This window comes from Notolepis coatsorum (genome assembly GCF_963971535.1).
Source record: "Notolepis coatsorum genome assembly, chromosome: 14".
In the NCBI taxonomy this organism is placed as follows: Eukaryota; Metazoa; Chordata; class Actinopteri; order Aulopiformes; family Paralepididae; genus Notolepis; species Notolepis coatsorum.
Window position 1 is genome coordinate 17,465,910 of NC_140178.1, and position 25,835 is coordinate 17,491,744.

At 41.3% G+C, this 25,835-nt stretch overlaps 1 protein-coding gene across 1 annotated transcript in view; it reads right to left on the bottom strand.

Moving 5' to 3' along the window:
• LOC311240889 (tubulin-specific chaperone D-like) overlaps positions 1–24,686 on the bottom strand; it is a 115,320-nt gene extending 90,634 nt beyond the window's left edge. Inside the window, 13 exon segments of the mRNA XM_084329494.1 lie at positions 12–106; positions 506–580; positions 3,479–3,539; positions 6,169–6,311; positions 7,598–7,730; positions 8,182–8,227; positions 13,239–13,371; positions 14,188–14,243; positions 18,020–18,166; positions 20,507–20,608; positions 21,916–22,013; positions 22,133–22,183; positions 24,119–24,686. Of these exon segments, the coding sequence (XP_084185620.1) occupies positions 12–106; positions 506–580; positions 3,479–3,539; positions 6,169–6,311; positions 7,598–7,730; positions 8,182–8,227; positions 13,239–13,371; positions 14,188–14,243; positions 18,020–18,166; positions 20,507–20,608; positions 21,916–22,013; positions 22,133–22,183; positions 24,119–24,302 (1,324 nt within the window). The 5' untranslated portion in view covers positions 24,303–24,686.
• Positions 24,687–25,835: the final 1,149 nt, after the last annotated feature.

Genomic DNA, 25,835 nt, shown 5'->3' on the forward strand with positions numbered 1-25,835 from the left:
TCGACACGTACCGTCTGGGAGTCTGGAGGGCAGCAGGAGGCCTCGCCTGCCCAGCTCTGCCAGCGCCAGGCTGCCCCCGTGCCAGGCGTTGTCCGTTTCCTTGAAGCTAGAGCACACACACACACACACACACACACACACACACACACACACACACACACACACACACACACACACACACACACACACACACACACACACACACACACACACACACACACACACACACACACACACACACACACACACACACACACACACACACACACACACACACACACACACACACACACACACACACACACACACACACACAATCAAAGCACGAAATAACCTCTACTGTACACGATGGGAACGGCTACAAACAATGTCCCAGTGAGATTATGACACCTGGAAGAACTGAAAGAGAGAAGGAAAAAAAAAACATATGACTAGGTAGAAACCGAGATTTAATTAGGATATCGGGGACAGATGTAGAGCCAACACGCCCCTGGTGTGATGTTACCTGAAGCAGTCCAGCACTGATCCAACCACCTCGTCTGCCAGCTCCCTGGGAAGCCTCCCAGTCACCCTCCCGATGCTGCGGAGGATCATACAACAAGACAAGCAGTGGCACACACGGCTTTCATGTACAGAACACAGAGCTACACCCACAGTATCAGGCCTCGGAGGTAATGACATCAGCCTCCCACAATCCAGGCTCATTAAGATGCAGAGCGAGGCGCTATGGGACACTTTTAACTCCTCGGAAAAGGAGAGGCACAAGAAATCCCCGATTCCACTCTTCGTAGAGGAATCAATTTCCATTCTTTGGGTCACAATTCAATAAAAAATTTATTCTCGATTCATAATCGATAACAGATTATCTCGGTAGATACTTCAATAGGTCTCAAAGGGGAAATAAATCACACTGAATCAAATGTAAAACGTTTACTCAATGTAAATCTCGAGTAAAGATTTAATTTACAGTTTAGTCCACTAGAAACATAAATGCAATAGTTTGAACGGAAACATTAAATACATTTTGGATCGGTCGGTGATAGAACTGCGATTCTTATGTGAAGACTGATGAAGAACAGACCCAGTCACTTCGATATCTCAATAATACTAGTAAAACTGAAAAGACACTGTACAATATTCCAATGTGTGGAAAGGACTTTTTGTTCATTTATTTAAGGCATGTCTCTTTGTAAAAATAATTACATTTGAGCATAATGCTCTTCTCTAGTACGACTCGCAACTGCAACAGAAGAAAAGGTTCCAATTCATCGCTGACATCCAGTACATAATATGGAGCTCAGATGAGGAGCACTGGTAAACCACAGAGTCAACAGCCTGGGAATAAGAGGCACACGATAAAACCTGCCTACAGTGAGGAAGTACAAGAAAGAAGCACGCGTTTATTTTAAACAGGGCAGGGTCACATTCAACAGCATGGAGCACGAGGAGGCGGCAGGTAGGGAAGAGGTGTTTTCTGTTCTTTTTATATATTTCTGTTATATTTCAGTTTTTTATACCAATAACAGGATATCTGCAGGTTTCAACAAGTTAAATTTAAGAAATGTTAAGACCTTTTTAATACCACTTAGAGCTAAATCTAATATCAATGTCATGACTGTACTAGCAAAAGAAATAAGAAAATAAACACAGTGACACCGAACTGAAGGCTGCACTTCACCAATTCAAATTCATGTGCGTTCCATACAAGCTCTCGCCAGACGCACAAAGCTCCTGGTGGCCCCGCAAAGATATATTTAATATATTTAATATTATGGGCTGCCGCTATGGGCTGCCCCTCCAAAAATGAAATACCTGTGCAAATTTACAGTTACATTTAGTCATTTAGCTGATGATTTAGCTTTTATTCAAAGCGACTTACAAGTTCTGTCGGCAGGAAGGGTACAACTCTGGCAGCTGAATAACAATGTTCGTCAAACAGAGTTGAACTTGAGTGCTAACAGTCTTGAGTGCATAGTAGTACAAGACATATTAGCATAGTAGGTTGTAATATAGGCAAGGACGATTATTTAGTAGCAAAGTAGATAGTAAAAAAGGTTAGTGTTTCTTTAATTTATTCATAATTTTTTTTAACCCTTGTGGCTCCCTAGGATTTTGACACTCACTGGGTTTAAGAGATTAAATGATCAAAGCCATATCATTTTAACTGTTATTTAAAAAAAAAATCCCCATGATTAACATTAATAGCCTAATCTCAAGATATCTGTAACAAATTACAAATATTTCCGAATTTTAACCACTTAAATTCGTGTTCGTTTGATACCACGTCCGTTTTTATTGAAAAAAAAACGGAGAAACAGTCATATTCATCATATTTCTATACATTTTTGATACCACATTACAGCGTGTGTAAACTCGACAAAATCCCTGTGAATAAGAATCTGCCATTATAAAAAAGAAAGGTTGACTAATTCGGTCAGAAATAGCGGAGACGCTAAATGTTAGTAAGCGCTGATTATTACTATTATATTCTGCGGGCGAGCATTACTCAATCTCCCGGTATAATTCTGAACACAGATCGCTGTCGGCGGAGCACCAGCGTACTTCCGCGAATGGAGCCCTAGTGACAGTACCGCATCGAAGCGGAGGGCCGGGTCGGGGGGCTCGTATGTCAGCCTGTGACACGCGATAGGGGAGAGGACGCGGAAGAGAGGTGGAGATGTGGTTGTTTTGTGTTGAGCGCTGTCTCGCACCCCCCCCCCCCCCCCCCCCCCCCACCGGAGCATTATGATGCCCTTCAGCCACATTCCCCAGCATAATCACCGCAGCCCGCCTGCTTAGTGGCCGGCAAAGTGAGCTGTAGAGCAATTGCGCCACCGTGTGTTCTACATCGTTAACAGCATCATTAATAATTAGCTTGAACACTGACAGTGTGTAGAGAGATTGCATTTGATAATTCTATCTAGAATTGAACGAATGAGTGCAGATTAAAAAATGCCTTTTAACATGGGAGTGGAGCTGATGAAAACGGACGCCAGGCACAACATTGTACCCCTATACTAATAACTTTTGTTTTAGAGCGTTTCAAATCATAATCTTTTGACATAATGAAAATATATGTAAAATGAAGATACGGACCCAATTTCATGAAATAATAATAAACACAGACACCGCTGTGCTCACACACAAAAAAAGTCAAGAAAGTAGAAAACGGTACCAGGGAGTGACAAGGGATTATTTAGTAGCAAAGTAGATATTAAAAAAGGTTAGTGTTTCTTTAATTTATTCATAATTTTTTATAAATTAAATTTAAATGAAATGTAAGACTTTTTAATACCTTTTAAGGCCTTAAATTGAGAATTATTATTTAAGACTTTTTATTACCCACAGATACCCTGTTTAACAGGGCAACGGTCAGATTCAACAGGATGGAGCGTGACGAGGTGGCAGGGCGGGAAAAGAGGTGTTTTCTGACAGTAAACTTTAACCTTTTTCTACCAATAAAGAGTGGATACTTTACCCCTTGGCAGCAGACCAGCGCACAATGGTTTCCTTGTCTTTCAGTCCCATCAGCAGTTGCTCTGTGTAATAACATCAGAATTAGAACCATGTTTATTCACCAAGTATTAGATTAAAGATGAAAGATTAAAATGTATCGTCATTACCGGTATATAGCACAGTACAACGAAAACAACTAAATTACTGCAAATGTAACAAGTGCAATAGTAATATACAATATACAGGTCATTAAGCTGGGTAGAAGATATACAAATTAGTACTACTGAGTAATAGTGCTAATCAAATGTATGTACAAAGTAGTAGTATTAATATGTACAGTGATACAGGTATAAAGACACTATGATAGTAAGTCATACTGGCCAGCAGTGTAACTAGTAAGAGTAGGTAAGATATTAGGGCTGCAACTAAGGATTATTTTGGTAGTCGACTAATCTGTCGATTATTTTTTCGATTAGTCGACTAATCTAACAATTATTTCTGTCACACCCTCCATCTCTGCTTCCTGTGGGCGCGGCTCCTTTTCCGGGCTCTTAGCAGACTTCTTAGCTTAACATAACAGACCGACAGTAAGTTTGGGGGAACTAATGGGATGACTGGGGTTGCAACAAAAGTGCAACTAGGGCTAAAAACACAATGAAATAAAATAATAATAATAATAATAATAATAATAATAATAATAATAATAATAATAATAAATAATATATCCTTCTTAGCAGACTTCTTAGCTTAACATCCCAGGGAACTAATGGGATAACTGGAGATGTTGTTTGCTCCTGACAAGAGTCTCAAAGTCTGGGGTGATGGTAGACAAAGCAACTCTGAGGTCATGCTCAATGTCCAATCTGTTCCTCTGCTTTGTCTTCAGCTGGACCAGAGCTGAGAAGCCACTTTAACAAAGATAGGTAGAAAAAAAAAAAAAAAATGAAAAAAAGTACCGTAATATACGACGCATCGACGCAAAAAATTCGGATAATAATGTAAAAAGGATATGTACAGAGTAGACAGATGTGGATAGATATATATACAGCAAGAATAAATATATTTATACGGTATATACAGCATTAATGTACATGCTGTCATACAGAGTTAACGGAACGTAGACCAAATACGTCCACATTTTTATAGGATTCTAGCACATAGCGAATATTACCATTTTCATTGAGGTTTCTTACAAATTAACAATGCTTTATGTTGTCCTTTATATCCCGATTATCATTAAAATCTTAAATTGTACCATACGTCCCCCTTTAGACAACATATGTAACGCTACCAGCGCACTTTTGTTAAGATAATTAGTTTACCATTCGCGGTCGCTATACCGAGGTCGCAGTAATAGTTTACCGCTGTTCAGATCACAGTGAAGAATAGACACATCCCAGTGACCTGTGACCTGTGCTAAGGATCTTGGGAAATGTATTCATGTAGTTTTCAACATTTTCACCTTTTAATTTTAAACCAATGCTGCCATCTACTGACAACAGAAAGTGTTGTCTATCTTCACTTCCGTATACAGCGTCGCCCGAAATCCATTCTAGAGATTCCCACTTTTTACTGGGATTGGGGCGTGGCTGTATTTGGTCCCAGACAATAAGAGTGGCTGTGATTGGTCACTGTGACGTTATATGGGTTATATGCAGGTGTATAAGTAGGTATATAGAAGGATTATATGCAGGTATATTCAGACAGATATGGATATATATTAAGGCTGTCAAAGTTAACGCGGTATTAACGCCACAATCTTTTTTAACTCGCGATTAACTTTTTAACTAGACTTCACTCAGGTGTATTATTGATACTCTCATTGATACTATGTTTGTTTCTGACTCAAAGTGTGTGTGTGTGTCCATCTCCCGACAGAAAAAAAATAAAAAATAAAATCTAACCCTAACTAACCATACTGTCATGCACTTGTCCTAATAAACTAACCTACACTGTAGCACTCAACACTTTGATGAACATTGTTACTCAGCTGATAGAGTTGTGCCCTTCCTGATGGCTTGTCGTACAGAACTTGTAAGTCGCTTTGGATTTGGTCAGCTAAATGACTACCGTAAATGTAAATGTAAATGTGTGTGTGTGTGTGTGAGAGATAGAGAGAGAGGGGGGTGTGAGAGAGATGAGGAAGGGGCAAGAGAGAAAGAGAGCTGGGAGTGTGTGTGTGTGTGTGTGTGTGTGTGTGTGTGTGTGTGTGTGTGTGTGTGTGTGTGTGTGTGTGTGTGTGTGTGTGTGTGTGTGTGTGTGTGTGAGAGAGAGGGGGGGGGGGTGAGTACTCAGTCCTTGTGTGGGTGAATGTAACAAGTTGCTAACGTTTTCTTTCCCCTATTATTTCATGCAAACTTTATTCATTGTTTTAAATCATTATTTTCTTTTAAGTTATTTTGTGCATCACTCTGTTTTGAATTTGATGCAAATTTGCAATGCATGAGGGTCATCCTTTTGTGTTAAATGGCTGCATAAAGCAAGCATTTGTTGACTCTCATGTTGATAAGAGTATTAAAACTTGGAACTTGAAAAATATCTGTTTAAGGTAGATTAAAAAAAAAGGTATAATAAAAGCGATTAATTTTAACTATGGACAATCATGCGATTAATCAGATTAAATATTTTAATCGATTGACAGCACTAATATATATATAGAAGACCACCAAAACAACACATCTAGAATAATAGAAACAATATAGATCTGCTCACCGATGACATTCTCCACTTCCTCTGGAATGTCGTAGTCCTCCTCCTGGCTCTGGGTCTCCATGTCAGGAGTCACAGGCTCCGCAGAGGCAGCAGACTCAGACAGGGAGAGGTTGGCAGCCAGGGAGCGGTTTCCTCTCTGGTATCTGAAACACACAGACGCACACAAACACAAGGTCTTCATGCACTCATCGTCATGCCGGTAGGAGCTGAGGGGCTAGTCAGGGTTAAAAAAGGAACACAGTAGAAACCTATCTGGTTGCATGTTAGCCTAGCTTAGCACAATGAATGGAAGCGGACATGGCCGGTTAGCCTTCGGGAGAGGTGTTAGTTGGACAATGCCTATAGGCTACCCGGCCATGTCCGCTTCCATTCATTGTGCTAAGCTAGGCTAACGTGGAGCCAGATAGCTTTCTACTGAACGCACAGAGTGAAACTGGTATCTATCTCCTTGACTCTCTGTGGAGAAGACGATAAGCTAATTTCCCAAAATGTTGGCGTGTTCTTTTAAAATAAGATAAGATATAAGATTATTCCTTTAATGATCCTCTTGGGGAAATCGGGGGATCATAGCAGCATGGGGGAGGGGGGAGGGGAGGTACAGGTATGGGCAGGGTAATAGCAGAAAGACATAAATATAGGCAATAGAATTTGATCCGAATATAAAAAATATGAGAGAAATAAACAGTGTAAACAATATAATTAACTCAATTATAATCGCATAATTAAAATATGAGAAATATGAGGTGTCTGGTTGTTTAGAGAGGACCGCATGTGGCTGGGCAGGTTAATCCACCTAATCCAGTCCTTGGGCAAGACTCCTAGCTGCTCCTGTGGCACCACAAAATACCACTCCGGTGAAATATATACTGGTACGTATATAATATATATATTAAACCACTGATACCGATAACATTATTACTACTACTACTACATTTACATGTAGTCATTTAGCTGAACGCTTTTATCCAAAGCGACTTACAAGTTCTGTACAACAAGTCAGCAGGAAGGGTACAACTCTGGCAGCTAAGGGTCAGTGAGATTATTCGTCAAACAGTGTCGATCTTGAGTGCATAGTAGTAGAGACATATTAGCACAGTAGGTCGTAATATAGGCAAGGTAGATTCCTTAGTAGCAAAGTGCTACTAGTAAAGGTTTGTTTTCAAATGTCTTTTCACATATTTTTCATATTCAGGTTTTATTTTATTGCCAATATTTATTTATTTCTTCTATTACCCTGCCCATACCTGTACATCCCCTCCCCCATGCTGCTATGATGCCCGGATTTCCCCAAGAGGATCAATAAAGGAATCTTTTAAATACATTTCATACTTAAAAAAGTACGAAGGTTAGTTATTTTTTTTCTTTTTATATACTGAAATAAATAACGGTGGATAATCGGGCGGCGGGACGACTGCTCATAATGTCTGACCTCCACTTGGCCAGCCGTGGCTTGAGGAAGGTGAGGCCGAGTCTCTGGATCAGCTTGACCCCCAGCTTCCTCAGCCCGGCCTGGCTGCTCTCGGACAGCTGCTTCTGGGCCAGACACTGCAGCACGGTGGGAGCTGCAGAACAAACACCAGGGTGACGCAGACATGCATTAGTAACAACAACAACAACAACAACAACACTGCAGCACGGTGGGAGCTGCAGAACAAACACCAGGGTGACGCAGACATGCATTAGTAACAACAACAACAACAACAACAACAACAACAACAACAACAGGGTATCTTGCAGGTTCCAACAAGTTACATTTAAGACTTTTTAAGACCTCTTTAATACCACTTAGAAGCCAATAATTGGCTTCAACGCAATTGAAATTTGAATTGAATTTAAATAACATTTATTTTATTTATATATTTTATATCCTTTTTATTATCAAATTATTGTGCTTCTCTTGTCCAGCTGATGGATTAATAATATATTTTAATTTAGAATAAGAGAAAACTAGTGATGTTAATGGATTATTTTATTACACATAAATGATAAAATTACCAATGAAAGGAAACTTACCGTACTGTAGGAAGTCATCTCGCTTCCCATGTTTGAACAGCTGAGCCTAGAGGACATAAGAAAGGCCAGGTTATCATTTTTGGGAAGCAGTGTACAAAACAAATAAACACAGAAAGGACTAGGTTAAAGTGGTATTTTACTGTTAAAATAAGTGTTAATAAGCTCTACATTCTGACAGTCATCACTGATATAGTGTGTCTGATCAGTCTGGTCACGGGTCTCCCAGTCCCTCCGCTCTGCAATAAACACAAAATACATTTCCTGGTATCCTGTTCCCACTTTATCCACTCAGGAGAGAGAACCCCAGATATTTTCACTCATGTCACAGAGTCTTGCCAAGCCAAATGTGCTTACTGCAATGGCAGATCATTTGTACATATTCACATATTTTAGTTCTTATTTTTGTCAGACCATTTTTGCTCTCTCCTGATTGGATAAAGTGGGAACAGGATATCAGAACATGTATTTTGTGTTTACTACAGAGCAGGAGGGACTGAGAGACCCATGTTACTGACCAGACACTTTATATCAGTGATGGCTGTCGGAATGTAGAGCTATTATTTTAGGTAGACCAGTAATTTTAACAAATAAAATACCACTTACAGCACCTTTAAGAATAATAGTAACAACAACATTTGTGTAGGCTAAATATTTGAGTGTGGCAGAATAATAGTATTTTGACACAAGATAGCAGAGTGCTACATCACTCGTCGTCTGGTAGTCCGGAGGTTCCTGGTTCGATTCCCGTGCCTCCTGGGCGCGTGTATGCCTTCTACAACAGAACTTCGTTTCCGCGTTCGAGTTTTGCGCTCCGATTGGCCAGGTCATGTGACATGTGCGCCAATCGTGGGACAGCAAGTTCTGCGCCTATTTCCGGGTCTAACAGCCTGCAAACTACCTGGCATTCTATCGCCATGCTCTAAGACAAACTCTAACCTTAACCAACTTCGAAAGAGCGCCTAAGCTTAACCAGTGTAGAAACTTGCGGTCCCACGATTGGGCGTACATGTCACATGACCAGAAATGACCTGGCCAGAGACGCGGAAACAAAGTTCTGTTGTAGAAGGCATTCAGGCCTCCTGGGCAGCGTGACCAAGACACTTAACCCCCAACTGCTCACGATGAGCAGGTCGGGCACCTTGCATGGTCGCCTCCGCCGTCGGTGTGTGAATGTGTGAGTGAATGGGTAGAATGTGAGGAACAAAATAGTAAAGCGCTTTGGATTAAGAGATATAAAATGCACCATTTCCCATTTACCTCACTTCCAAGCTGGGTGCCTGTTGTTATTCTCGACGACAACACAAATTCTGATTCCCGTGAACCCTTGAAAGGTGTTTTGTGCAGCTCAGAGTAAGAGTAAGAGTAAGCCCCGCGGGCCGGCTGGCGGAACACACAGAGCCAGTTTCAAACGCCCCCGGCACCAAATAGGCTACAGCCAGTTTCACCTCACAGAGATGAAGAGCAGAGGGACGGTTTCAAAACACGTAGTGCAGGTTCCCGTGCCATAAATATGACTATCATACTGCTCGCTTAAGGGCTGCATGTACCGCCACTCTTCCATTGTCAAAGCGACTTGAGGAATTTTCTATAAACGGGGTTCGTGCGGGTTTCGACAAGTAAAATTTAAGACGTTTTTAAGACCACTTTGGATATAATTTAATACCTATTTCATGGTCATACTGGCAAAAGAAATGTATGAAGGAAAATGACTATGAAAGAGGAAAGTAAGTTCCAGAATTACTTACAAATATTACTTCCTCATGAAGTTAAAAAAGTTAAGATTTACTTTTGTAAAATATTTACGCAAGCAGAACTTTACCTCAGGCTCTGACTGATGCTAGCTCAAGCTTGGTTGCTAGGTGCAGTTACTAGCTCAAGCTTGGTTGCTAGGTGCACTTACTAGCTCAAGCTTGGTTGCTAGGTGCAGTTACTCTCCATATAACCAAATCAGTCAACATTTCAACATGGAGAATCACAACAAAACATGTCCCAGTTTTCATGCTACTACAGTGTGCATAACACTGTAAGCTCAGCAAATATCAAACATAAAATACTGTATCCAGTACAGGTTAAAATTACAGTAAAACAAAAACTAAAATAGAAACAATTTAAATAGAGTACAGAAAATACTAGACATTATCTCTTTGCCTAGCTGGATCTGGCAAGAGACATTTTTGTTGTGATTCCACATGTTGACATGTTGACTAGGGTGACCATTTTTTAAATGTTGTTAATTTAATGCCTCGTTCCAATACCCTCTTATATTTAAAATAAAAAAATCGGTCGACGTCACAAAATTTGTACAAAAATTTAAATATCCCCCCCCCCCCCCCCCCCCTACGTGTCCCGCATTGTCCCGCAAAAGCAGTGCTGCTGTCCTGCGACTGAACCATTTTGGCCTGGTCACCCTAATGTTGACTGATTTGGGTATATGGAGAGAAAAGGTATATTTTCATCAGTACGCATCATTGGTAATTTGACATTCTGTGTGTAATGTAATGCAAGTGTGTTTAGTGTTTTGCAAATCACTGTGTGTATTGTTTTGCAAAAAGTGTGAGGCTAACTTTGTGCTTATAGGGTTGCAAATATGGGCCTATGTTTTGCTCCTTGAGTGTAAGGTTTTGATAATTGTGTAATACTTTTGATTTGAGTGTTTATGCAATCGAAGAAAAATGTAAAGACTAGAGATTAACTGTTTATTTCTTTTGTACATAGGCTGTGCATATGTTTGTTTGTTTATTTGTGTATGATTCTTAACTGTGTTTTTATTTTGTTATTGGCGTATATGTATGTATGTATATGTATTAGGGCTGTCCCCGACTAAGGATTTGGATAGTCGACTATGATTGGCCAAAATTTGCCGTTAGTCGACTATTAGTCAAAAAGAAAAAAGGGGATTATATATATATTTTTTTTTTATCATTCCATTTGGGCTGTGGGGGGTGTTTAATGTCTGAAGGAGTCGACTGAAGGCTTCTTGTCCTCTGCAAAAGCATGCAATTGGTCCACTGATACATCTTGATATTTGTCTAGTGTGTTCATTAGATGGGTGAAATCCTCTTTCAGTGCCTCTGTGCCTGTTTTCTTAGGCAGTTAGCCTCTGGTATGCGTGCCATTAGCGTTAGCCACGCTTCTAGGCCTCTTTTCTTTTGGAAAGAATGATCAAATAAATTTTTTTTGTATTCGACTAAGAGGTTGGCGGTCGACTACGGCTCCTTTCGACCGATTAGTCGACTAATCGACTAATAGGGGTCAGCCCTGTATGTATGTATATATATGTATGTATGTATGTATATGTGTATATATGTATATTTGTACTCTCGTTGGGGCCTCTTGGACCAGATCAATGTTTTATCTGGCTAAATAAAGGTTAAATGAATAAATAAGAAACTGATGATTTGGTCCTGTTAACTTTGAATTTTCTATGGGACTGCCCAGATCCCTCTCATGGACCTGGACCTCACTTTACAAAACTCTAATCTAGTTCTTCAGTATTCATCTCTAATTACTCTAAAATTGCGTATTTCTGTGTGTAAAAAAAAAAACCCGGGCTGAAGCCCCCAATGTTTTCTAACCCTAAAAACGCCCCTGGTGTACAGATCCAAAATTGTGAAACTTGTGTCAATGTCCAAATATTTATGGACCCGACTGTAACTGATTTTGTGTGACGGTAACCTAGCAACAGTGTTGATTCACAGCTCTCAACACAGTTTTTAAGTATACATAAGAATACATTTAGTTCCGCTCAGAATTTTTTGTTTCACTGCTAGTCTCGCAATATCTAGACCTCTCTCTCCTGAGTCAGTCGGAGGGCATTCCAGGTGTTGGAAGTATCAAAAGTAAAAAGCAGTTTTTCCTAGTTCAGAACAAACGCTAGAGGAACCCTAAGAACCAGCCAGAATAGGTTCCACGATTCCATTCCAACTGTGTGGTGAAGTTTACCAATAAGAGCTTTAAAAATAAACAAATACCAATGATAGTTACGCCTTTCAACCAGAGAAGGCCATCCAACCTTTTCATATATCTGTCACTAGTAATAAATCTGAGGGCAGAATGATAGACCGAGTCCAGCGGTTTATGAGTTTATAAATCACATCGCCATAGTCCAGAAGAAAACAGCTTCAACAATCCTCTTTCTACTCATCTAAAGCTGTATGAGGGACTAAGGTTCCTAAACCCTTTTCTCCTCTAGGTAAAGGGGAACAACAGCCATTTTTTGAGAATTAATATTATCTATTAGATTAGATTAAAATGTATTGTCATCATGCAGCACAAGTACAGTACCACTAGAGGTTTGCATCCAACCAGAGTGCAAATGTAACAGTGAAGTGCAATAAGGTATAAGATATATTATATAAATTAGTACTACTGAGTATAGTGCTAATCAGATGTATGTACAGAGTTGTAGTATTAATATGTACAGTGATACAGGTATAAAGACAGTATGGTAGTAAGTCATACTGGCCAGCAGTGTAATTAGTAAGTAACTATATAGTATCTACAGATATGTAAAAAGGGTTGTATGCAGGTATGTACAGACAGATGTGGATATATATATATACTGTATATATTATACAGCATTATTGGATCGATTGGTTGGATGCCAAACTTCTTTTCATTGTACTGTACTTGTGCTGTATAATGACATACATTTGAATCTAATCTAATCTAATTATTGTACATGCCATCATACAGGGGGTATATGTGGGGTACCGTGGTCTAACATGTCGGGTGTAAGCAAGATTAATGATCCAGAAATGTGGATACTAAGCCAGTGCGAGTCACTTGGCCCACGGATCCAACACACGCGGCAGGTGCGCCGTACACCTGTCCCAAACCACACTCACCTTTATGTGAAACACAAGTCATGTCGGCTCTTGTAAAGCTACCTGGTAGGAACGACTACGCTCACAGTGGTGCACGCACGCACGCACACACGCACACTTACACACAGTGGGCATGAGCGTACAGGTTGTGTTCATGGACACACACACATGTACATATTTTATGAGTGATTTTATGAGGCATTTTTTTTAAATGGGTGTGTTTCTTGTTACCAAGGACTGCAGGGCCCCGTCCAGTGCTACTATTCCCCCGATGGTCTCGTCGCTGGTCTGGGACACCGTGGTGAGGCTCCAGTCCAGGAAGTCTCCCAGGCGCTTCAGCTTGACGTCGGGCCGCGTCACGAACCTGCTCAGACGGAACACACAGGGAGGGAAGAGCGCCGTGTGTGGGCCGACCATTACAAGACGCAGTGAACACAGGGAGACGGGAGTCAGTACACGCCTGCCCTCTGCTGGCGTGAGGAGGAATTGCAGAGGGGGGCTCCGTGACAAATTTATACCGAGTCCTTGGTTTTTTAAAGTTGATTAACGTGGAATCTACAGCTGGGTCTATTTCAGTTGTAAACTGCAGTCTCTTGATTTGAAGTGGAAGGCTGAGCGACAAGCTGAGGCGTGGCTGCTTTTCCACATAAATCATGTGGTTGATCCTCAAATGTTCATTCTGTTGTTGGATGAATATTAAATGAAATACCTAAGAGTCAGCTATTCTATGTTACCAATAACTGGCTGTGTTACAATTCTATATGTTACCAATAACTGGCTGTGTTACTATTCTATATGTTACCAATAACTGGCTGTGTTACTATTCTATATGTTACCAATAACTGTCTGTGTTACTATTCTATATGTTACCAATGACTGGCTGTGTTACTATTCTATATGTTACCAATGACTGGCTGTGTTACTATTCTAAATGTTACCAATGACTGGCTGTGTTACTATTCTAAATGTTACCAATGACTGGCTGTGTTACTATTCTAAATGTTACCAATGACTGGCTGGCTATGTTACTATTCTAAATGTTACCACTAACTGGCTGGCTGTGTTACTATTCTATAATATGTTACCACTAACTGACTGGCTGTGTTACTATTCTAAATGTTACCAATGACTGGCTGTGTTACTATTCTAAATGTTACCAATGACTTGTTGTGTTACTTACTTTGACACCAGCACTGATGAAGCGTCCCTGGATTTATCACTAACGGTCAGGTAGGACTGCAAACAACAACAATAAAATACACGTTATCCGTCCATATTAACACATTGGGTGCTGTCATGTACAAAGGTGTGTGTGTGTGTATGTGTGTGCGTGTATGCGTGTATGACGTTAGCGCTGACCAGGTCATGGATAATCGATTTTGCAGCCCGCTTCTCTAGCGTGCATAAGTACACATATACTATCGATAATCTAGCACTTATTTGAAAACTATTCATAAATAGGCCGAAAAATGACAACGTGTTTTGTGTATTCCAGTAAAGAGCTATTTTCGCAGATTTTTCTGGAATCACTAGAAATCTTCAAAACTATACTCGTATTCAAAACGGTATAAAACGGAAATGTACTGATGAAAAAACAATCCGTTTCGTACATGTTGACTGCAAGCAAATCATTGATAAGCGACGGGTGTATTAGACACATAATTTAAGATATTAAGGTATTATATTAAGATAGATTTCTATCCCCAGGCCATCAGGATGCTCAATGACAATAACACTATGTAACAAACCATCAAATACACTCACAGCACACACATCCACGCGTACACACTCACTTTAAGTGGGCAGCTCACACTAGCACCCACTTTGGCTACTTTGGACACACTTTATATTTGTTGGTGGGGAGATTTGCACTGCAGCTCATGCCTCGTTGCACCTTGCCGTGGGTTGTGCCTCGTCCCATTTCTGCATTGCACTGTGTTGTATTGTGACTCAGTTACTTATTTTTTCTGCTCTATATTGTATATTGTATGTGTGTGTTGGGCGCTTTTGTTTACACTTGTTTACGTACTTGACTCTGTTTTGTACTTTGTCTGTTTTTTTATCCAACACACTCTCAGGAGCAAAAGAGAAAAAAGCATTTCATATAAAAAAGTATTCTGTATAGGGGATATACACATACTTACACACACATATGGGACACACACACATACATAGCTGAGACACACATACATATGCACACCTGAGATATACACTCACACACATGGCAGAGACGTACATGGTTACGAGACACACACAAAATGTAGGATCACAGTCACGTACCTGAGAAATGTACACATACACATATGAGACATACACACATACGTACGTGAGACACGTACCCACATACACATATCTGAGACACACATTCATACACGTACTCACACACACTTACATATATCTGAAACACGTCCTCTCATATGCACTATGGAGAAAGATGGCATCCCGATAGAAGATGCAGCACATACCTGCTTCGCAGGTAGAATTGGACTACATGTAACATATATACGTCTTGGTTATTATGCACAATATATAGTAATGTTTTTTGTTTTTTTTGTAAGTACTTTTTTAATTTCCATGTCTGTTTTTGGTATGTCTGTATAAGTCCTATGTAAGTTTTGTATGTCTACAAGAAAAAGAAAAAGACTAATCTTTGACTTTCTTCCATGAAGATGTGTAAGATTTGTGCAAAAATATTAAAAAAGAAAAAAAAAATCTGTATTTTTGTATGACAACTAATAAAGAAACTTGAAACTAGGGGTGGACGTAGCGCTGGGCGATACGGCCTAAAAATAAAATCCCAGATTATTTATTTTTTTAAATCAGATTTACGATTTTAATCAATTTATTTCTCTTGAAAACTAGAAACGCCAAGGAAATCATTCAAATACCGGTAACCTTTGTTTTTATTTATCAAACCAAGATGAATGTCCCTATTGGGATTGAAGTGCAAACCTAACTTTCACCAATCTTCACTTAATTTTTTTTTATAATAATATATATATAATATAAAAGGTTACTCTTGATCAAACAAAGATGAATGTCCCTATTGGGATTAATAGTGCAATAACTTGCTTTTTCACCAAACTTCACAACAAATAAAAGGTGCCTCTTGATCATCAAACAAGAATGAATGTCCCTATTGGGATTAATAAAGTGCAAATCTAACTTTCACAAAACATAACTTTTTGTAAAATAAAAGGTGACTCTTGAAAAAGAAAGAATGTTTTTTTTGTTTTTCAAAATCGTCCTAAATCATTCATTCAAATTAATCGATAATATAGATTAATCGCCCAGCCCCGTGGACGGTATAAACGGTATGAATTTGCGCTACGGTATGGATTTTGACTATACCTTGTGACCGGTAGACAGAGCAGCTAGTCACAGCAGTAGCAATGACGTTAACGTTACTTGACGATTCACTCGACGTTTGCAGTGGTCGTTGCATAGTGTTTAATTGTACTGAGTTTTTCTCCACTTGTTCACGGACCTTGCCATAATAGTTTTGGCATTTCAATTTGGCTAAGGAGGCTGAGAGGAGACTTGATTTAGCGCAGCAACGGGGCTAACGTTAGCCGCTAAGCTTTTCACCAGACTATGTTGGATTCTAGTATTTTCAAAAAGGCTGTTTGAATGTAACGTTACCTGGATGTAAAGTTACCCTGGCGCTGCTAACGGGCCAACTAACGTTATATTTATTGATCCTGTTCTGATCCAAGACACTTGGAACAAGAGTGGACAGGGTTTTGGTGGACCTGCTGACAAAGGTAACGTCTATTTTACCGAACCCCATCATAAAACATGCCTTTGTAATGATCCCAGCGTTGTAAAACCTTAGACCTGGAAATAACATAGGTATCGGACAAGCAACCCGCACGAAAATCGCATGCTGCACAACACACGTCATATCTTGCGTTCCAGAAAACAAGACTGGATTATTTTGAAACAGGACGATTTTTTGCATGGGATAGCGCACGAACGAAGGCAGTAGAAATAAACGTTTTTTTCCCTGTTGGGGTATAAATAGTGCCTGTCAAATGAGCCATACTATTGTCTCCATAGCTATAATATAGAATATACGATGGGTCTGCAAACATCGTGAAAATTGTCAAAAAAGCTGGCTCCAGGGAGTAAAGATGGAAAAACAGTGTGGCAGTCAAAGAGTTAAAGGGCTGACATAAAACATTACAAAATAAATAAATTAATTAATTAATTAAAAGGTAATAAAATCAGTTGGTGTACAAAGTAGACATGCCCTCGCTCACTAACATTAGATACACAGATACATACACCATTACATACACCTGGGAATAACACTAGGGTGTGCAGCAACATCTCTATATAGAGCTACCAGTGCATCACACACCCCATTGCATCAAATTGAAACCGGAGCTCAGTTCATTTGTGTCTTGGATTGAAAGGGAACTATGGATGGGCCTGTGGGGGGAGGGGCCTGTGGGGGGAGGGGCGTGGTGCTTCAGGTGTCGGCTGCAGACGGAGATTCAGGAGTGAGTCAGCGCAGCAGCCGTAGGGTTAATTGGCACAGGTGCAGCTCGTATGTATAATTAATGAATAATTAACCCTCTCTTGTCTCTGCTATTAACCGTCTGTAGTGTGGTAGTGAAAGGTTAACCTTCTGTAGTGTGGTAGTGAACGGGTTAAACAGACCAGCTCTCTACTGAGCGGAGAATTGGGTTTGGATTGCACGCAAACCCGCGGCCGTCTGGTGATTGGAAGGTTCCCGGTTCGATTCCTGCTCCTCCCGGGCAGCGTGTCGAAGTGTCCTTGAGCAAGACACTTAACCCCCAACTGCTCCCGATGAGCAGGTTGGCACCTTGCATGGTCGCCTCCGCCGTCGGTGTGTGAATGTGTGAGTGAATGGGTGAATGTGAGGAACAAAATTGTAAGGCGCTTTGGATAAAAGCTGCTATATAAACGCGCCATTTACCAAACGGCCACAACTGAAGAAAACAAAACACCCATAACTCTATATAAACCAAACGTTTTGGTCTTACCTTAGCAATAGCCAGGATGCGGTCCATGATGGACTCTCTGACCTGACCTCCCTCTGAGTCCAGGTGGCCGTCCAGACGTGAAAGGTCAAAGGGAATAAGGCAGGTCATGGAAAGCCACAGCAGCAGCATGTAGCGCGTCTCCCAAATCTGTAACAGAGCAGGTGGTAACAGCACACGTTATGATCTACAGCGGCATACAAACTCACCCTAGGAGGCAATTCCACAAAAGTACAGATAGGGCTGCATATAAACATTTGAGCATTTTAAAAGTATCGATTGAATTGCTTCAATACTATCGAGTATCGAAAATGTTTGTGGTATGGAACTTTGGATTGGGAGTTAATCTCATCAGTGTCAGTGAGCCAATAAGCATGCTGCTGTGACCTCACCTCACCGTCACTTCCACTACCATTATTAGCTATATTCGCAACAATAGTGCACTTTCTATCCTTCTACCACTACACTGTGAACTGAATGTGCAATACTGTTACTCTGTCACTCGTGCCGTATCTTTATACATTATGTATCTTTTTAAGATTCTTTATTTTAGCAGTAAACCTTTTCTTAATATTTTAATGATAGTTTAAGTCTATATTTTGTGATTCTGTGTGATGGGGGACTAGCAAAGTCAGATTTTCATTGTACGGTGTAACTTGTCCGTTTAACTGTGCATATGACAAATAAATATCTTGAATCTCGAGTGTTTGTTCCAAGATATAATATTTCTTCTGTTCAACCACAATCCAAAATCATCCAAAATGTAACAGGGCCTCCGATTGGCTCACACAGCACACGTGACGCACATAACTCAACAAAGTAAGGTATCTAAAAAAAGAAAACTCCAAAAATAAGGTATCTTAAAAAGAATCACTCCAAAAGGTTGTACCTTAAATTGATTGACAATGGCTTGTTTTTAAATAGTGGTATACAGATTAATAAGAACAGATTCACATTACTGCTTCAATACTAAATAGAGGCCATTGTCAATCTCTGTTTATGATCCGACACCTTCCTCATACCATCAACGTTACTTTGTGACTCTGCAGCGCTCTCTTCATATTAAAAGTAGGTACTTTCCTGGATAACACTATGAGCTTCATAGTTAACACAGAATACATCTTCAAGAAGGCTATGCAACGTTTGTAGAGAAGAAAGTTGAATAGTTTTGCTGTAAGTAGGGATATTCTAGAGCTGGTATACAAAGGTATTGTTGAAAGTGTTGTATAATGTTTGATATCTCAACCTGGTATGGAAACCTTGGAGCCAAGAATAAGAACAAACTGGCAAGGATTGTTAACTTGGCCAGTAAAGTTGTAGGGAAAGAGAACAAAAACAATTGTCTGAATCATATGTACTTCGGAATAGGGACATGGCTCAGCAAATAATCCCCTTCATGGTGAGTTTGGCAAGCTTCCATCTGGAAGGCGCTACATAGTTCCCCTGGCCCCAAAAACACATATTATTTAAGAAGACTTTCATCCCACATGCCATTGCTCTGATGAATTCTTATGTCTTAGCTTTTAATTTTAACCATGGTACTGGTTAGTGGTTAAGTGCCTGAAGCCTGTCTGTGTTTGTGTTGTTTTTCTTTTCTTTTCTTTTCTCTATGTATTGGACTGTTTTGAGCCAATGTATTTGTACCTGTATGGTGTTTGTACTGTGTTGTCTTGTTGATTGCAACCATGGTGAAGCCAAAGACAAATTTTCACAAAAGTGGACAAATAGAAATATCTATCTATCGTTTTCTCTTTCAATACATGTATGTATGTCTGGCGTGACGTTGGGAAGGCAATCTGGTTCTAATCTCACCTCTGGGTCTTTGGGATCAGGTTCTAATCTCACCTCTGGGTCTTTGGGGTCTGGTTCTAATCTCACCTCGGGGTCTTTGGGATCTGGTTCTAATCTCACCTCGGGGTCTTTGGGATCTGGTTCTAATCTCACCTCGGGGTCTTTGGGATCTGGTTCTAATCTCACCTCGGGGTCTTTGGGATCTGGTTCTAATCTCACCTCGGGTCTTTGGGATCTGGTTCTAATCTCACCTCGGGGTCTTTGGGATCTGGTTCTAATCTCACCTCGGGGTCTTTGGGATCTGGTTCTAATCTCACCTCGGGGTCTTTGGGATCTGGTTCTAATCTCACCTCGGGGTCTTTGGGATCTGGTTCTAATCTCACCTCGGGGTCTTTGGGATTTGGTTCTAATCTCACCTCGGGGTCTTTGGGATCTGGTTCTAATCTCACCTCTGGGTCTTTGGGATCTGGTTCTAATCTCACCTCAGGGTCTCTGGGGTCTGGTTCTAATCTCACCTCGGGGTCTTTGGGATCTGGTTCTAATCTCACCTCTGGGTCTTTGGGATCTGGTTCTAATCTCACCTCTGGGTCTTTGGGATCTGGTTCTAATCTCACCTCGGGGTCTTTGGGATCTGGTTCTAATCTCACCTCGGGGTCTTTGGGGTCCTGTCTGGACAGCAGGTCCAGGTTCTAATCTCACCTCGGGGTCTTTGGGGTCCTGTCTGGACAGCAGGTCCAGGACCGGCTGGACGTCGGCCACCTCGTGAGGCAGGAGCTGCATGAACACTTTGTAGCCTCTCACCTGGTTAGAGAAACAAACATCCCAGTGTCAATAACAACAGGTAATAACAGGGTAATACCTTAGTAAGAACAGCATAATAACAGGGTTATAATTGGCTAATGTCTGCATGGTTATTAGGAATTTACCGGTAATTACAATTAGGGATGCACCGATCCGATATCACTAAAATAACTGGATCGCCAGTGGGATCGAATCCAGCTGTGGTGGCTCCGGCTTGGCCGACCGTCCATACTAACACAATTGGCAGTGTTAGCGGGTGGGAAAGCCGGCGAGGGTCAAAAACCTGGTCAAAAACCGTAGTAACACACTGCACCAGTCTGTGTAGTGTTTATTATTAAGAGTCAGATAGTCCTAACAGTGTTTATTATTGGGCGGCTAGGTGGTGTAGTGGACAAGTCACTCGCCACCAGTGTGGAGACGCTAGGATTCGCGTGTTCGAATCCAGCTCTCCACATTGTTTTTCAGTTTGGCTGGTCGTCCGCAGTAATACACATTGGCCGTATTACGGGGAGGGAAAACTGAAGGGTGGGGATCGAACGTTGTGAACAAGCGACTCCTACAAGTCGGTTGGTGCGCCTGCGCAGTAGAATCAGGAAGTGTCGGGGGCAGCGTGAGCCTCCCACGCGTTACTCCTCGACACTAAGAGGTCGAGCTGCGCAGGTGAAAAGATGCGACTGCTGTTACCTCAAGTACCGGAGGGGACTTGTGCTATGTATGACTTAGTCCACATTGCAGCCGGCTTGTGGGAGGCAAGAAACAGCGTTCGTGACAGGGGAGGGTTGAATTGGATGATACGAAATTGGGATGGGAGAAAATATAGAAAATGGGAGAAAAAGTGGATCAAAAAAAAAAAACAGTGTTTATTATTAAGAGTCAGATAGTCCTAACAGTGTTTATTATTAAGAGTCAGATAGTCCTAACAGTGTTTATTATTAAGAGTCAGACGGTGCTAACTGTGTTTATTATTAAGAGTCAGATAGTCCTAACAGTGTTTATTATTAAGAGTCAGATAGTCCTAACAGTGTTCAATATTAAGAGTCAGATAGTCCTAACTGTGTTTATTATTAAGAGTCAGATAGTCCTAACTGTGTTTATTATTAAGAGTCAGACAGTCCTAACAGTTCTCAAGTTCACCAGCGGTTAGCTGGTGAATTGCCAGCTGTAGGATAATTTCCTAGCCATCACATAGGCCTAAATATCACCCTGGTATTATCCAGGTACTACTAGCCTTGGTATGACTCTTGTTATTACGCTGTTATTACAGAGCTGTAATGTAAAGTGGTGCAGAGTTGTCTTGTTTGCCTGACCTTAGAGATGATGTAGAGGAACTTGAAGCACAGATGGACCAGCAACGGAGGAGACTTCTCGCTCTTTATTAAGTCCAACAGCATGTTCAACATCCACTCTGTCAGAAAGGAAACACATCGGGGTGATACTTAGCATGGAGCCAACAACAAAGCGCAGCATTGCCACAACACTGTGCTGCATGCAGTAAGTGAAATTAAGCTACTTGTCTTGTATTACCCAGATGTGGATCCAGCAGGTGAGGCTGCTCCTGGTATCTGTCCATTATCACTGTGAGAGAATAGATTACATTACATTCAAATGTATTGTCATCATACAGTACAAGTACAGTACAAAAAAAAGTTTGGCATCCAACCAGATTGCAAATGTAACACTAAAGTGCAATAGTAATATTCAACGGGGAGGCAGGATGGCCTAGAGGCAAAAGAGGTCAGCCAGTAACCAAAGGTCACCGGTTTGATCCTCGCTATTGACAGGAGGGTATATTCCAGTTGTGAGCTGGTGACTGAAGGGTGGCTGCAAATACATCTACGGTGTCCACCATATCTGCCTATGTGCCCTTGAGCAAGGCACTGAACACCAAAACTGCTCCAGAGGGACTGTGTGTATGTGTAACTACAACTAGGAGGGATATGAGGACTGTGTGTAAGTGTAACTAGGAGGGATATGAGGATGACTGTGTGTGTGTGTGTGTGTGTGTGTGTGTGTGCGTGTGTGTGTATAGGTGTGTAGGTGTGTTAATAGGAGGGATATGAGGACTGTGTGTGTGTGTAACTAGGAGGGATAGGCAAAAAGACAAGTTTCAATAATTGCCTTGTGTACATTGACAAAGTAATCTTCTAATGTACAGGTGATTAAACTGGATATAAAATATATAAATAAAGTACTACTTAGTAATAGTGCTAATCAGAGTTGTAGTATTAATATGTGCAGTGATACAGGTATAAAGATACATAATAAATATAAATGTGCTGGGGGAACCGACGTGGGGGAGTAATGTGGGGTTAGAAATCAGACATCATAGACCTACACTAGTATTATGTTACAGTATCCGCATGGACTCCACGCGGCTTGTTGAATGAATGAATGAATGAAAACTTTATTTAACAGATTGCAGAATGGGTACAATACAGTATGGCTCAATACACACAATTGTTAAGGGGATGCAGACCATGAATGAATGAATGAAAACTTTATTTAACAGATTGCAGAATGGGTACAATACAGTACGGCTCAATACATACAATTGTTAAGGGGATGCAGACCTGAGAAAGACGTTTGTCTTGTTTCCATCAGGGTCCCCCATTTTCAATTCATATAGACATTTATGACATACACAACATACATGACATTTATGGCATAGGGACATATAGGTATTTAGTACTGATACATTTGTGACATAGGCGGTATTCAAATATACAGTACTGTTACCCCTAGATCCTGACAGAGTATATACATATGATGGGGAGGGGACTGTACATTAGGAGGGGGTGGGAGGGAAATATACATACGGCGGGGAGGGAATATATACATGCGGTGGGGAGGAGACTGTCTATTAGGAGGTGGTGGGGGTTTTGGGCATTTACGGTGGCCAGTTTCGAATTGCAGCCTCCCGTAGGTGCTCTTTAAGGGCGGTTTTGAATGTGGGCAGGGATTCACATTCCTTTACAGCTTTGGGTAGGGCGTTCCACATTGTTGTGGCATAATTGCGGAACTTGTTTAGTCCCTTGTTTGAGCCGAATCTGGGTTTAACATGATTTGTTGAGCTTCCTCTGGTGTAGTGGTTGTGGTATTCACTGACCTTTGGGAAGTATTTTGACATGTACATGGGCACCCCGGTCGTATAGTGTATCTTGTAGACCAGGCCCATTGCAAGTTGCTGTACTCTGTCGTCTACTCTAAGCCATCCTAGGTTGGCAAAGTGGGCAGGGGTGAGGTGGGTTCTGGGGTTCAGGTCAAGTAGTAGTCTGACCAGTTTGTTTTGTGATGTTTGTAATTTTGTTTTAAGCGCCTTTGAGGTGCTTTGGTACCATGAGGTGCACGCATAGTCATAGTACCCTTGAATGAGTGCTCCTGCCAGAGTCTTCAGAGAAAGACTTTCGTCTTGTTTACATCAGGGTTCAATTCATAGTGACATTTATGACATACACAACATACATGACATTTATGGCATAGGGACATACAGGTATTTAGTACTGTTCTCACCCAGAAACGTCTCTGTAGCAAGTTCCCTGGTCGTGAGGGGCCCGTGGACGTCCGGGAGGCTGGCGATCAGGGCTCGGATCTCTGCCTGCTCACTGAAGCCCCCCAGGACGCCGCTGCCTTTGGCGAGGGCTTCAGGTTCGCCTCCTCCATCATCACCGTTCTCTGCATGATCCGCCATTGCCATTGCAGTGACGACGTTACCTTTTGCGGTCTATGCGGTTAGTAAGACGTATGATGATGATCACACTGATAACAACACGCTGCTGGGAGCTATAGCTAGATATCCAACCGGCACAGTTAGCTTTGCTGTGATAGACAGGCTAGCCGCTAACGTCAGCCAACAGAATGGGTGTGACTCGTCTTGTGTCTCTTGCCAACAACATGAAGCCAGGCTAAAGTTTGAGCAAGAACAACGAACGCCCTTTTTAAAAACCAAATATACCGAGGCTTTGGTTAACCAAGGCTAGTAAAATATTCTCGTGGAAATAAATGTGACTGCAGTAAAAGGCAAAAGAGCCGAAACAGAACCTGCACAGATACCTAGTCGGCGTGTGTTGTGTTGTGAAGCTTGTCCCCACCTTGTGACGGTGCGCGAGGAGGGTCAAAAAACATGCGCCAAAGGCTCTTCGGAATCAAGGGGATTATAAAGGAAGGAATGGTCACGGCGTCAGAACACCAGCGTTCTGTGCTCTGCGCTTGGTGTCAGACTTTGGTGCCAGTTCTATTGAAGCTTGTGTTACTATTCTAAATATATGGCAACTATTCAATATGGTATTCTTGTTCCCCAATATTTAACAATCTTAAAATGACTGATTGGTGGCCTTCCCATCCATGTTTTAGTTGGAGAGAGGGTTACACATATGTAATAAATACGTGAGTTATACCAGTAGCAGGAGAAACTGCTACTTAGCAGGGAAACTGCTATTTATCCAGATGCCTGAAATAACCAACATCACAACCGGGTTTACAAGGGATACCAACTTTATTTATTTAAGTCCTATGCTAAACAATGATCTGAGCTATTAATTAAAACCTATGAGCCATGAAGCCAATACATCTTTCCCTTCTGTGACATGCAGGGTTTAACAGGACCAGAGAATGCAGCAGGTATAGACAGACGTCCCCTAGGTAAATTTATATCACCTCTAAGTTAATCACTCTATACATTACAGCACTACAGCACTATCACATCTATAGGTAAACCCTTCACCTCTAGGTGGAGCACATCTCACAGCACACTTTAGATATGGGCAACAACCCTTAGTTCGAACGAGGTACGGTACATGCACACTGTACAACAATAGTCACACACACTTTATCCGACCAGCTCTGGTCCATGTGAATATCTAAGGCATCGCCTACCGCTATCAGCCCACCCTCTCGCTGTACCCTCCGCCACCTCTCTCACTTGGTACGGCCTCACGTCTAATAAGACACTTTATTACAACACCTAATTCATACAGGTACTAGGGGTCTCTAATTGGGGGGACTAATCGGACCACGTAAAGGTCGTCTGCAACCGTAACTCAGTCACCCTCTGATATGAGGCACGCAATTATGAACATGCATAGATACATCCTATTACAGTAACCCACGTCAAAACACCCTCTTTAAGAGGCACGGCACGTTTATACAAAGGGGATGCCTAATCACACACACGGCCCGCTAATCACACTCCCAAATAGGCACCGGTAGAAAATGGATCAATTGAACACAC